Genomic DNA, 15,711 nt, shown 5'->3' on the forward strand with positions numbered 1-15,711 from the left:
CCTGTTACTATATAAAACTGTTACAACTTGCTGCTTGCTTTATAGTTTTGCCTGCCATTGCTTAAGTCTTGCGAAAGACTGACCCCCTGTGCCTTGGGCTGTGCATGTTCGATAGTCCCCCTTAAACTCGACGTGCATTGGCTCTTGGTGACAGATTTGGTGGCGGGCCTGTTGGCATCATTTCGATCCATTTAGCTTTGGCATGGCATTATTATTAGCAACAGCTTTCAAAATTACTTTTAAATTATCTACTTTCAAAATATGTGAAGGAATTTCATAAATAAAATTCAACTGAAGGAACAGCAGAGAATGAGAATCGACTATTGAAGCTAAGTAACTTATTGGAATATTATTTATTATTTTATCTTTACAGTTATATTCAAATTTTTATAGTTTCAGCAAATATTGTGCAAGATTGAATTTAACTAGATTAAAAATATAATTAGTTTTAAATCTGTAAAAGTCATTGGTAGTATTCAAATGAATTTTGTTTTCATAGTCTACCATTTACAGAAGTCTAATTATAATCTTGTTTAGTTTCAGTTTTCAACTTTAAAAGTTGCTGTACCAAAGTTGGCAAACTATTTGAGAAGAAAGACAACTGCAGTGTGTGAACAAAATAGTACTACTACAGAGACTAAAGATAAGTAGCTTTTGAAATAATAATATTCATAATTATTCTCGAAATTAAATTGCCAGTTATCAAAGCAAAAAGTTTCTTCAAAGAAAAGTTGTGAATATATATAAATTATTGAGACTGCTAATAAATTTAAGACATTTTGTAGTTTTACACACATTTTATGTATCATATTGACATTTTATTCTGTGAATAGATTTTATCTAATACAGCCAAAATTCTTTTAGTAGAAGTCATGGGAAAGAAAAGAATTAAGAATATATGGTGCTGCAAAAGATCAAAATGTGCAAGTCTTTCAACTGTTACAGCAAGAGAAGCAGATATAGAATTTAAATCATCTTTAGAAAGAAACTTTATGTACCTGAACATTGAAAATTCAAATCAAAAGTGCTTAATTGACAGTGGAGCCACTATAAGTTGTATAAGTCAACATCTTTTAAGACAACTAAAACCTCAAGCTGACATACAGAGATCATCAATTTTTAGTGGAGTTGGAGTATGCGGAGAAGTACACCCAGTGCTAGGAAAAACTATTTTGGAAATTAGATTCGGCGAACACAAAATTTTACAGAACTTTCACATTTTTGAAACGCTTCATTCAAAAATACTTCTTGGATTGGACTTCTTGGTAACTCATAAGGTTAATTTGGATTTTGGAAAAATGACAATATCTGTGCCTAATGTACCAGAAAAAGATAGTGCTACACTGAAAGGAAAGGAGATCATGGTGTCTACAGTTACTGTTCCAACATTCATAGATGACAACATTCAGATTGCCATGGCAACCACAGTGGATTTAGTCCAAATACAACCACAATCTGAAATCATAATTCCAGTACATGTTGGAAAGTTTAAACATGGAACAACAGTAATTTTAGAACCTAAAGGAAACTTATCCATTGAACATCAAGTAGCAGGAGGGAAGACAATTTCTACAGTGTTAAGAGGCATAGCTTCATACAGACTTATGAATCCTACAAATTCAACCGTTTACATTCCCAGGAGGACTAAAATTGCGAAAGCCGAAACTATACAGTCGAACCGTGTTACAAAGTTCACAGAAGGATCATCTGCTCCTATAAACTCTCTTAGTGAAACAACTAGTAATCAACTTTGTAGTGAACTTTCAGAACTAGGATTTAGTTTAGACAATTTAGAACTTACAGTGGAACAAAAACAACAAATTCAAAATTTTCTAATTCAAAATAGGGACATATTTGCAAAGGATTTAAGTGAACTGGGACATACAAACATTCATCACCACACAATTTATACTGGTGATGCAAAACCAATTAGTGCTGCTCCATATAGACAATCTCCAGAAATGCGCAGAGAACTAGATAAACAACTTGATGAAATGGAAAGATATAATATTATTGAGGAATCTACATCACCATGGCATAGTCCAGTGGTACTTGTTAAGAAAAGAAATGGAAGTATTCGTGTATGTGTAGACTTTAGGGCTTTAAACCGTATAACAGAACCCATGTCAGCAGTGATTCCAACTATGACAGATATATTTGACACTTTAGCAGATTCAAAACCAGAACTATTTTCATCTCTCGATTTAACGTCAGGATTTTGGCAGGTCCCGCTAGACCCAACAACAAAGTATAAAAGTGCATTCATTACACATAAAGGTGTATATGAATTTAATAGACTTCCGTTTGGTATGATGAACTCTCCATTAACTTTTCAATGTTTAATGACAAAAGTGCTAAAGGATTTAAATTTCAAAATCGCATTGGTTTACATCGATTTTCTCAAAGAACTTTGAAGACCACCTTAATCACCTTCAACAAGTGTTTTCAAACCTACATGAAGCAAACCTGAAACTTAATCCTGAAAAATGTAAATTCGCGACAAGAACAATCAAGTATCTGGGACATGTTATATCAAAAGATGGCATCCGCGTCAATCCTGAAAATACAGAAAAAGTTAAGGACTTCTCAAGACCAACCACTGCAAAGCAAGTTAAAAGTTTTTTAGGAATGGCAAACTACTACAGGAAATTTGTGAAGGACTATGCCCACATAGCAGCTCCATTAACAAAGCTTTTAAAGAAAGATCATAGATTCAAGTGGACACCAGAATGTGATATTGCATTTGAAAATTTAAAAGGCCGTTTGACATCAGCTCCAATTTTATAGTTTCCTCATTTAGACAAACCTTTCATCTTAGCAACAGATTCTTCAGAGTTTTCAAATGGATATATTTTAAGTCAGATTCAAAATGGATTAGAACATGTGATAGCTTATGGTGGAAGACAATTAAGGGGTTCAGAACTTAAGTGGCATATTACTGACAAAGAAGCTTTAGCATTAGTAGAAGGAGTTCAACATTTTAAACATTATTTGGCAAATCAAGAGTTCACAGTGTATACAGACAATATTTCAGTAAAATACCTTCAGAAAATCAAAGATTGTCAGGGAAGACTTGGTAGGTGGAGTTTGCTATTACAAGGATATAATTTTAAAATTCAACATCGCGCAGGATCTAAAAACCCAGCAGACTGCTTATCCAGACAAAAACATTTAGAAATTAACAATAGTGCTTCTTATGACTCTAGTGAACTTGCAGACCATTTAGGCTCCATAGATATACCGACAGATTATACCGAAGTAACATTTATTTATAAGGGTGAAAATGAAGATGCAGTTATTTCCAGTTTACAAACCGCGACAATCAATGATATTCAATTAACCAATTTAGCGGAAGAACAAGAGACATGTAGAGACTTTGCGGATATCATTAAATATAAACAGACAGGACAAGTACCACAGAATCCAGAACTTGCAAGGGCAGTTGTAGCAGAATCTTACAACTTTGAGTTAGAAGATGGAATTTTAAAACACTTCTACTCAAAACGTTGTAAGAAAGTGCCTAAAGATGAACGACTTGTCAAACAGATTGCAGTTCCAAGGAATCTCTGTGATTCAATACTTAAAGCCTATCATGACTGTATTCTGGGAGGAGGACATCAAGGATTTGAACGAACATATGCTGCAATTAGAAACAAATATTTTTGGCCATCGATGTATAGTGACATTAACCAATATGTAAAAACGTGTGAAGTGTGCCAGCAGTCCAAACGTGCTTTTAATTCAAAACCACCACCTTTACAACCACAACCAACAAATGATATTTTCGGACGATGGCATATGGATATTTTAAGTGGTCTTCCAACAACCAAAGATAAATACAAACATGTTCTACTCGTAGTTGATAGTTATTCAAAATGGTGTGAAGCTTTTCCGTTAAGATCTGAAGAAGCAGGTGAAGTTGCAAATGTGTTATATAGAGAAATAATATCCCGTTATGGTGCTCCTAGAACTCTTTTATCTGACCGCGGACGTAATTTTGTTTCAAATTTAGTTAAAGCTCTTTCGGAACTGTTCAATATAAAAAGACACCTTACTAGCTCATACCATCCGCAGACAAATGGTGCATGTGAAAGAATGAACTCTGTAATTTTACAAGCATTAAGAGCCTATACAAAAGATCAACAAGATGATTGGTATGATGTGCTACCAGGAATTTTAATGGCTTATCGTGCTACACCTGCAACTCAATCGACTGATTATTCACCATTCTTTTTACTCTATGGACGAGAAATGACATTACCCATTGACACAGCGCTAATACCAAAAGATCGTTTGGCACAAGATCACAAAATATTTTTAAGCCGAATTCTTCAAAATTTAGAAACATCAAGAAAGATTGCTGCTAAAAACATTAAGCAAGCTCAAGAAAGATATAAACAACAATATGACAAAAAATCTAAAGAACCTCAATTTCAACCAGCTCAACGTGTTTGGCTTTATTGTACCAAAGTTCCTGTCGGAAAAGCACCAAAATTACATAGAAAATGGTCAGGACCTTATTATATAACCCGCATTGGACCAAATAGTACCTACAAACTTAGGAATTGTGCAACAAACAAAGAGGTTGTGTCAATGGTAAACGCGCAACGAATGAAGCCATATTACGATCCAAAAGACAGACCGACTAATTTACCAGATGAGTTTCAAAATGACAACGAAGAACTGAATCCAGAAGAAATACAAGATGACAATATCAATGATAATGATCGACTTTTACCAAACAATCGTCAACAACCTGTGCCACCAATCAACAACAATGGAATAAATAGACAACAACCACCAATTCCTGTTATAAACAACAATAGGCCAACTCAGAACCAACAACAACTTCCTGTTGATAGAATCAACAACAGACAACAACAAAATCAACAACCAGCACAAAATAGTGAAACAAATAAGAGAACTGTAGGCCCTTCAGTAGATTCAACCGTAAATGCACCAGTTAAAGACAACAAGCCATCTTGTCAGGATTGTAAGAACAATAAGTGCAAAGCATTCAAAGAAGAGGAGATTCAACAAGTTCTATCATCAGTCCGAGGTAATGGTACACTATACTATAAACTTAAGTTTACCGATAAATCTAGAAACACAGAATGGTATTTCCCATGCAAGGTCCCAGCAAAATTAATACGAGAATTTCATGCGCATCGTACAATGAGTGGTAAGAAAAGAAAACGTCCATTACAGCAGAATAAACATAAATTTTTCACTAAACCGGATCCAGCTGTTAATAGTGTACAATATATTTCAACTAAAGTCACAGCTGATATAAGCACACAAACTGAAACCATAAATGAACAAAATCAAGAAGATGAAAATCAACAGTTATTGGCTGTAAAAATTGTTAACAATCGACCATACTTTTTAATTAAATCTGGGAATACTACAAAATATGAATCAATGACTTCAGCACCAAATATCGCACGACAAGTTTTAATAGATCATATAAGGAACGTTTCAAACAAGCTCTTTTACAACAAGACATTCAATATGCTATGGAGAAAAGATTAGGAAAGGAAAATCAACGCGACTGCAGTTTTCAAATAGCCTCTGATGGAAAAATACACGAAATTCGATACAACATAGATGGTACAACGGAATATTTATCAGGATACAGGAATCCAGTCATTGCACCAGAGTGGGATACATTTGATAGTCTGTCAAATGCGTCAATAAATAACTTTATAAATGTGTTAGAACAACAATACAAGATAGAAATAAGTATGAGGAGAAGATAAATTTGTGACAATGTACAATAGTTAAATATGATATTGTTTTATAGAATGAAATAATGAATTGTAGCTACTATTTTTAGCCACAAAGATGGTCAAAGAATAGATTTTTGAATTAAACCACATAGATTGGTAATCATGGTAATAAGAATATAATAGAGTAAAACCACATAGATTGGTATAAATGAGAATATTATAGAGTATAGCCACATAGATTGGCAAATAATGAATTACATAATATAGTGATTGTGAAAAGATAGGTACCGGTATTGTAAATATAGTGTATGTCTTGTATTTTTATTGTAATACTAGCTAGTATGTTTTGTTTTATTTTTATGTAACATTTTTGTTTTAAAAAGGATATTTATGATCAATGATTTAAACCCTTTGGAGTTGGACTGGTCATTCAACTCCACACCCTGCACTTGTATAGGGCCGACCACCTTATACAAGAAGCATACAGCCTAAAATTTTTATTTGTTTTTATTTATAAATTTTCAGTTTAGAATTTTTTTACAATATGTCTTTTCTTATTTCTTTTTTTCATTAGTCTTGCTTTTCATATCTTATCTGGCAATTTTCTTAATCTGGCAATTTTCTTAAATTGGCAATTTTCTTCATCTAGCAATTTTGTCTAATATTGAATTTTTCATCTTGTCTTGCAAAACAAGCTATCTTTATCTAGATTTTCTTGTGTATATCATTTATTCTACATAATCATTGTATATATTTTCTTTACGTTTAATGTTTTTGTACATATATGTATATTTTCTCATGTTTGAGGACAAACATATTGGAGAAGGGGGGAATTTGTTATAGGTGTTCTTTTATGTAAAAGTTTTTAAAGTGAATTTTATTGAGAAAATATATTATTTTAGAAAATATGAAATTATGAAATAATTATTTGACAAATTTTTAATCTAATTACTCAGATAAATTTTGTGAAACATGTCGCTTCTTAATAATTGCTCTGAGCAACACTTTGGTATCTTGTCAATTGTCATTAATTAATCTGAGCAATATTATGTTTTAATTAGGATTATAAATGTAATTAACTTGTATCTTTCTAATTGACATTATTCATATTTCACCTTTGGACATTGTAAACAATATTATTAATACTCAAATTATCTCAATTATCAAAATTATCAATGTCTGTCATTTTATGAGTAGTTTTCAGCTATCGCCTTAAATATCAAAGTCGAACAGTTATTCGCCAGTGTAGTCTCGTCGGTGTGATCCAGATAGGAGTGCTTCAAAAGCCAACCAGGCTCAGCTACTCAGGAGAAACCGTACTCAAAAGACAGCTCAACATAATTGTACTTATTCATCAGACAACATCAACTTGGAATATTACGAACATTTTGGACTTAACTTTAACTGTGAATTAGTGAAATTAGTGACTACTATTTGGAACATTTGAACTTTATTTGTTTGTAAATTGTTTTGGCATCATTATTATTATTTGGACCTGTTACTATATAAAACTGTTACAACTTGCTGCTTGCTTTATAGTTTTGCCTGCCATTGCTTAAGTCTTGCGAAAGACTGACCCCCTGTGCCTTGGGCTGTGCATGTTCGATAGTCCCCCTTAAACTCGACGTGCATTGGCTCTTGGTGACACATTATATAGACTCAAAAAATGGTATATCAAACAGAAGACAAAAAAGGGAAAATATAGTGAATTTTGGAGAATTTATATTATTAAATGTACATGCATTTGAAATATTTAAGATCCATGGTGACCTAGCTACCAGTTTAGAAAACAGTGATTTAAATGCTAGTCTATTAGAGGGATATTTCATTTTCATTGGTAGTAGATATAGAATCTTATTTTATCATGAAGTCCAATTTGAAAATGACTTTGGGGAGGGTTGGGATCCCGCTAACATGTTTAACCCCGCCACATTATTTATGTATGTGCCTGTCCCAAGTCAGGAGCCTGTAATTCAGTGGTTGTCGTTTGTTTATGTGTTACATATGCTTCAGTGAGTGATTCCCTATATAATCAACCAAATTTTTCCCATAAAAGGGGGAGCGGCCCCCCTGGATCCACCTATGGTCTTAGATAACATTTTATAGTTATGAATATTTTGTCAGTTGACTAAAACTAGATGGAGGTGTGTGTGTTCTTATTTCCAACAGATGTACACTAAACCTATATCAATTTGATAGTTGCTAGATACTGAATGATTATACCACAAGAAAGTTTTAACCTGTGCATATATATACTTAAAATACGATAAAACAATCATGTCTTTTTCAGGACTTCTGAATACAACCATGTAGTATGGAATGTTCTTGAGATATGGTTTTGGTCGATGGATGTTCACGAAGGACCTGTAGTACAAAGTATATCACTGGATTTAGCTCTTTGTCTAAGTGTATTATTAAATTACTTTGCTTTGAGCTCAGTTCATTGTTATGCAATTCTTTCTTTGTAAAATAAAGATTTGACAGACAACTCTCATGTACAAGGATTTGTCAAAGTAGTATCACCTCTTATGTACAATGTAAGTATTAGGGAGATAAAAGCATTCTATTTTAATTTGAACCAAACATATTATGTTTGTTCAATTATGTTAAAAAAATGATAAGCTCTATCTAGGCTTATCGATTTCTTAAACTATATTTCATTGTTCATGCTTGAAATTTTTATACAACCACAGAAATTTTTGCGGTCCTAAATAGGTATCCTGTCGTCGTCGTCCGAAGACAGATGGTTTCCATATAATAACTTAACTATAAGCAAAAAGAAATAAATAAAATTATAACACAATGTTATAACCACAAAAGGAAGCTTGGGATTGATTTTGGGGGTTATAGTCCATAAGGTTTAGGTTCCAAAGGTGCCCAAAACAAGCATTAATTTAGTGTCAGTACAAAAAGTTGTGTATAAGTATTTCAATTGCTCTGAAATTGTACCATAATGTTTAATACCATAAGTAGAAGGTTGGGGTATATTTTAAGGGTTATTGGGGCAAACAGTCGAGGAATTGAGGGCCAAAAACAAGCATGTTTGTAGAGTCGAGACCATAAATTGTCCAGAATGGTTGTTGAATTACCTAAAACCAATGCTTTATGAAATCTTCTTTGAAAATTAGAGTTGTCTTTCTCTGTCCAGAATAGTAGTTTAATCATCTTAAATTAATGCTTTATACAATATACAATGCAAAATTCACTTTACTACCAACTGATAAATTAAAGCAGTCTTTAATAACCATTCAGTGATTACAAGCACTTTGATTATCATTCTAGGGTTATGCCCTTTTACAAATGGAAACATTGAAGAATTATTTAGTCTTAACTTAAGTTTGTTTTAACTAAATCTAGTGCACCATACCAATAGTAAGCAAATACATATGAAAAAGATGTGTTATGCTTTCCAATGAGACAGTTCTCCACAAGAGACCAAATGACACAGAAGTTAACAACTATAGGTCACTGTACGGACATAAACAATAGGTAAAGCCAATACCGCATAATCAGCTATAAAAGGCACCGAAATGACAATATAAAACAATTCAAACGAGAAAACTAATGGCCTTATTTATGTTAAAAAAAAATAAACAAAAAACTTATATGTAACACATAAATAAACGACAATCACCGAGTTACAGGCTCCTTATATCATGTTCTCAAATCTAGATATCATCTCCCATATATAGAAAAAAAACGTGTGAAAAAATTAATCTATTATGTGTTGCTCTCCTACATACAAAATGTATCCAAAATCAAAGATGTAGAACATATTCTATCATAATCCTTCGGTAACTAGTGTTATTACTGTCTCCTCCATGCCTGTCATGAACATAAAAAAAAATATTAAATAAATAACAGTTCTAATGCTCAGGTTGGTTGTCACCGTGCAACACAGTTAATAATATAAAAAACATATATGAGACAACTATCAACAAAAGACCAAAATGACACAAACATTAACAGTTATAGGTCACCGTACGGCCTTCAATAATGAGCAAAGCCCATACTGCATATATAGTCAGCTATAAAAGGCCCCGATAAGACAATGTAAAACAATTCAAGCGAGAAAACTAATGGCCTCATTTATGTAAAAAAATGAACAAAAAACAAATATGTAACACATAAACAAACGACAACCACTGAATTACAGGCTCCTGACTTGGGACAGGCACATACAAAAATAATGTGGCGGGGTTAAACATGTTAGTTACAGACATAAATTCTATGTCAGCAGATTTCTTCATCAACCTTTTAACTTCATTAAGCTACAAGAATCCTCTGGCATCATTTTGTATTGTTTTACTTCTTCATGTGTTTTGTCTACTGTGATAGACACGCATAAATAGATATGTGCGGAAACTGATTACAAAAGTAGTATTATTCTTGGCCTATTCAGCATAAACTTGTGTACCTACTGCAAGCGTCTAGTAAGTTTCTTACAATCAAAATTATGAAATTATTTAAATATGCTGCATGGAATATAAGATCTCTGAGGTTGTATAACTTATTTATATTTGCAATAATATCATATACTATTTTCTCTGTTGTCTTCTCATGCATGTAGTTAATGTACTTTGATTTTGGTTTTGCAGATTCAAGATTTTTGAAAAAAAACATTCATTCATTCATTCATTCATTCAGAACTTCAGAACCTGGGATTATTATACTATAGTATAATATTCCCAATTCAGAACACAACAATAAAGACAAAAACTATATCATATCGAATCTGTGAATACTACTAGATGATAAATGTATTATGTTTCGTGAACAGAATAAACAATATTTCCTACATGAAATCGCTGTTTTCTTTTTGCGTTTTTTTATCACATCATCGGAAACCTTCTGTTTAGTTCAAACATATTTTATTTACTCAAAGTAAAATGGATTGAACACAAGTAAGCTATACTTATGAACCTTCTGTATCCTATGGCAGTCTGTTTTTTTTTATATTTATTTCATTTTTAAGACATCTTATAAAATTAAGAAAATATGTAATAAAGTAAATAAGACGTCTTATATAATTTAAACTACACCTTATAAACTACATACAATATAGCTATCTGAAGAGGGGGTATCCAACTTAGTCAACATTGACAAGGGCTTTAGCCCGATGGGGAATTACACTTATCAATTTGGATAACCCCCCGACATACGACCGCAAATCAGTGCCATCATTTACCATATCCAATAAATTTTGGGCAATGAATAATAAGGTTAATTACCGGCGATGAACGAATAATAGGTTTTTCACCGGACGGTCATTTGTCAAGGTTATTCACATGTCGATTTTGACGAAAATAACCGAATGAATTCACACAATATGATCTTTTTTGACAAATAGATTTACTCAATTATACTGTGAGGTATAGTTATACAAGATATCTCATGAAATATTTATAACCGGGAGTTTTCCGTGTTATAGTAATTCAAGACGGAATACCAATACTTTAAACTTTATTAGAAAGGTCCGGACAGTACCAGACCTAAGACCTAAACTGACTACAAAATAACATACAAAAGCATATATAAAAAACAGTTGCTATAGAAAAGGATTAGTGTACAACGGATTAACTTGTCATGGTCAGAGTGATTTCCATCACGACAAACATATATTTAACAATAGAATTAATTAGACACAAAGAAATGTAAAAGGTTTGATAAAAGGATTAATAAATTGTCACTATAGCACTTAAAATATATTGTCTGAACTTGATTTATATCTAAGTCCTAATTGTCCAAATCTTCCTGGTTATATATTTGCCCAAAATATATCTTTCAAGCATGCTGAGTTTTAAAATAAAAACAATTTGCAAAACAAAACCAATTTTTCCACATTTGTCGAAACATTCGAATTTTTATAATGTATTTTACTATTAGTAGCAATTAAACTTATTTCGTATGAATAGTTTAAAATTCTAATCTATTTGAATATGAATATATCAACAAAGTCATCATTGGATACGTTGCTATACTTATCATCATTTCTTACGGTATTGAAGATGGGACTTCTGGAGATCTTTGCGCTTATCATTATACCGCACATAAAATAAAAAAGGTAATTTAAAAAAAAAAAATCGTTAATTCATATGTACCCCATATGTTTGATAACAATTTTGATCCCAGGGAACAATTTGGAATTCCCTATTATTTCGTTTTAAATACTAACACAAAAGTTATAATTACTATTAGAAATCAAACTTGTATTTAGTGTGAACTGTTTCAAATCCTGTTCTATCTGAATATTTATATACCCGTAACAAAGTCATCATTGAACACGGTGTCGGACTTGTCATCACTCAGGGTCATCACTCAGGGTCATCATCACTTTGCGGAGTTGAAGTTCGTACTTCTGGAGGTCTATGACGTGAAAACATTATACTGGACACAAATTGAAAACGGGTAAAACTTGGAAAAAAAACAGAGGAAGATTTTTTGGCTTCAGAAAAATGCAAACGTACCTAAATCTGAACTTACAGCAACACCCAAATCAAATATCAATCCAAAAATACATATGCAGAAATTATCCATTATATTCCCCTTTCTATTTTATTTAACATACGTGCATGACGTGTGTTATCTTATGATAGACAATTGCAACATATTGTTCGTTGTAAATGAAACATGTTTTTACTATTGAAAAGATGTTACCACAAACGTAAGGCAAGAAAATGATTGTATATTGAACATGTTAGATGATTTTGACATTTCATTCATTTCATAAAGTAAACTGTTCAAAGTTACTCATAATAAAAGTTGGTTTATAAGAATGCGGGTCACATATTAGAGGGGGAGGACAGGGGTAAGGGAGACAGGGAGAAAGGGGGTAGGAGAAAGGAGAAAGGGGTGGGAGAAAGGAGAAAGGGGGTAGGAGAAAGGAGAGGAAGGCTGGGAGAAAAAGTTTGAGAAAGGAGAAAAAATAAAATATCCCTCCTTTTAAAAAAATTTCTAATATTTCAAGAAAAAATATCTCAAAAGGAGATGTTTTATTCTAATGGGAGAAAGGAGAATGGGGGTAGGAGAAAGGAGAAGAGGGGTGGGAGAAGGGAGAAGGGTACCCCCCTGTCCTCCCCCTCATATTACAATGAGTAGTAACGTTCTCTTGGTGACATATTTATCAGGTATATTAAAGATTGTGGACACACATAACATAAGCTGATAATATAAAGGAAAAATCAAAAAAGCTGATCTGACATTACAAATTTAAAGCGTATATAATGAGTTATGTAGATACCGTTTGTATATAGAGAGATATTGCAGTAATCTTAAAAAGAGTACTAGTGTAAGGTAATCAACACCAGTAAACTATGCTTTAATTTTCTTGTTTACACCTCTTCTAGGCATTCTGCAACATATTGAAAAAAATATAAAAATGACAATGCAATGTGAAACTATCGGATGAACTTTTTTTATTCCAATACTATGTTTTTCGGTGCGCATTTAAGTAAGTAAAAGCTATATCGTTTATGAAAATAGTAACAATGGTGTACCGTTATAACAATCATTTTCCGTAAGCTTTCCTAAACTTTGATTGAAGAAAAGATATTGCTTGTAGAAACATGCACCAGGGACAACATATAGAATAAGGTAGTGGAGCACTTATTTTGCTACTAAATATAAAAAAAATTACCTGTACATCATTGGTGTTACTATAAAAAAGAAGATGTGATGTGATTGCCAATGAGACAACTGTCCACAAGAGACCAAAAATGACACAGACATTAACAACTATAGGTCACCGTACGGTTTTCAACAGTGAGCGAACTGAGTCCATACCGCATAGTCAGCTATAAAAGGCCCCGATATGACAATGTAAAACAATTGGGTATTCAAACGAGAAAACTAACGGCCTTATTTATATGAAAAAAAAAAGAAAAAAAATGTAACACATAAACAAACGACAACCTCTGAATTACAGGCTCCTGACTTTGGACAGGCACATACATAAATAATGTGGCGGGGTCAAAGTAACTGACATGTTAGCGGGATCCCAACCCTCAATATACTGTCAAAATAATGTATTACCTATCCAAAGTTTTCACAAGATGGTGCATGCTTGTAACACCAGAGACATATAAAACAATATGTATTATATGTCTCTGGTAACACCAAGACACTATTAAGTAACACTATTGACATTTTTAGTTATTGATATTATGTTATATAATTAAGGATTTTAGATATACTGGTCCCAGCTATTATATATCTATATTAAGATTTATTCACTATGAAATCCCGACATAAATAGATGCATGTTTCACAACTTTGTGATTTTTTAACAGAAAGCGGTTTTTGACCGCATTTTAAAAGATTGACACATGGAGAAAAAATTATCACAAAAAAAATATTTTTTTTTAATTTTGAGTAGCATATATTAAATTATAACACTGATGATGTTTATATTTTTCATTTTTCATTCTGTTTTAAATTATGGCACAAACAAAATGTGTCTTCAAATTTGAATTTCATCAAAAAAAGTGAGAGGGTATCAACATGCAGTGATCAACAGTGAACAGCGATTTTATCCCATTCTGACATACAGCTTTGGCTTCGGCCAAATTTATCAAAGGGCGCCTTAAAAAGCAAACAAATAAACCAAAAAGAAAACCCTGGTTTTCAGGTTCATGTGATGACTTATATAAAACTGTTAAGCACTATGCCTTTCCTATAAATAAATTTCCATTTAATGGAGCTTACAGAAAAGAATACTACTCTTATCGCTCAAAATTGAGGCGAAAATGTAAACAAGAAGAAAAATTATACAAGAATAAAATATGTTCTGATCTGTCCAATAATATCAAAAGTGACCCAAAATCCTTCTGGGACTTACTTAATAAATTGAAACGAGCATCAGAAAATAATACTACTGAAAAACTGGACGAGCAAACATTCTATAACTTCTTCAAAAATTTAAATTCTTGTGAGGCTCAACCAAAGGACAATAAATTTCACAAAACTATCCTTAAAAAATTAGATGAGCTAATAAATGCACTAAAAAACAATAATATAAATATGTCATATAACCAACCAATAACATCAGATGAAATAATCAAAGCCTCTAAAACCTTAAAAAATGGCAAATCCAGTGCAAAGGACTTGATTTCAAATGAAATGATTAAATATGGTATACCTGTACTAGTTGACCCTTTAACTAAATTATTTAACCTAATTTTCAAAAAAGGAACATTTCCTAAGGTATGGAATGAAAGTTTCATTTCATTAATACACAAAAAGGGCAATAAGCTAGACCCTTCAAATTACAGAGGTATTTCTATAACCTCCAATCTTGGAAAATTATTCAATAAAATTATATATATGAGAATTACAAAATTCATGAATGAACACAACATTATTAGTGAAAACCAAATTGGATTTAAAGAAAAATCCCGTACCTCAGATCACATATTCACCTTGAAATCTATTATAGAACAAAAGAAAAATAAGAAACAGAAGGTGTTTGCTACCTTTGTTGATCTCAGAAAGGCCTTTGACACAGTTTGGAGAAATGGATTATTTTATATCCTTTTAGAACTTAAATTACCCTTTAAACTTTTTAATATAATTCATTCTATGTATGACGATACTACATGTAGAATTAAATTCCAAAATGGTCTCAGTGAAGAATTTATCTCCAACCGTGGCGTTAAACAGGGAGATCTTCTCAGTCCTTTATTATTTAATCTTTACATAAATAATTTAGTAAAAAGTCTCCAAGATGCTAATACAGATCCCATTGTAATTGGAGATACAACAATAAATTCCCTTTTATTTGCAGATGATATAGTTTTATTATCAAATTCTGAAAAGGGACTACAAACAGCTTTAAATGTTCTTAGTGATTTTTGTAAATGCTGGAAACTAGAAGTCAACATAAACAAATCAAAAGTCATTATATTTAACTCAAATGGAAAAACCCATAATAATTTTTTTAAATATAATAACGAATTCCTGGAAACTGTCAAATCATACTGCTACC

The 15,711-nt window shown here is 32.1% G+C and overlaps 1 protein-coding gene across 1 annotated transcript in view; it reads right to left on the bottom strand.

The window, feature by feature from the left end:
- The window catches only part of LOC139512972 (procollagen-lysine,2-oxoglutarate 5-dioxygenase 1-like), a 48,676-nt gene extending 36,366 nt beyond the window's left edge, over positions 1–12,310 (bottom strand). Inside the window, exon 1 of the mRNA XM_071300999.1 lies at positions 12,197–12,310. Coding sequence (XP_071157100.1) covers positions 12,197–12,266 — 70 coding nt within the window. The 5' untranslated portion in view covers positions 12,267–12,310. The remainder of the gene's footprint in view (positions 1–12,196) is intronic.
- Positions 12,311–15,711: the final 3,401 nt, after the last annotated feature.

The sequence above is a fragment of the Mytilus edulis genome, chromosome 2 (assembly GCF_963676685.1).
Source record: "Mytilus edulis chromosome 2, xbMytEdul2.2, whole genome shotgun sequence".
NCBI classification, from domain to species: Eukaryota; Metazoa; Mollusca; class Bivalvia; order Mytilida; family Mytilidae; genus Mytilus; species Mytilus edulis.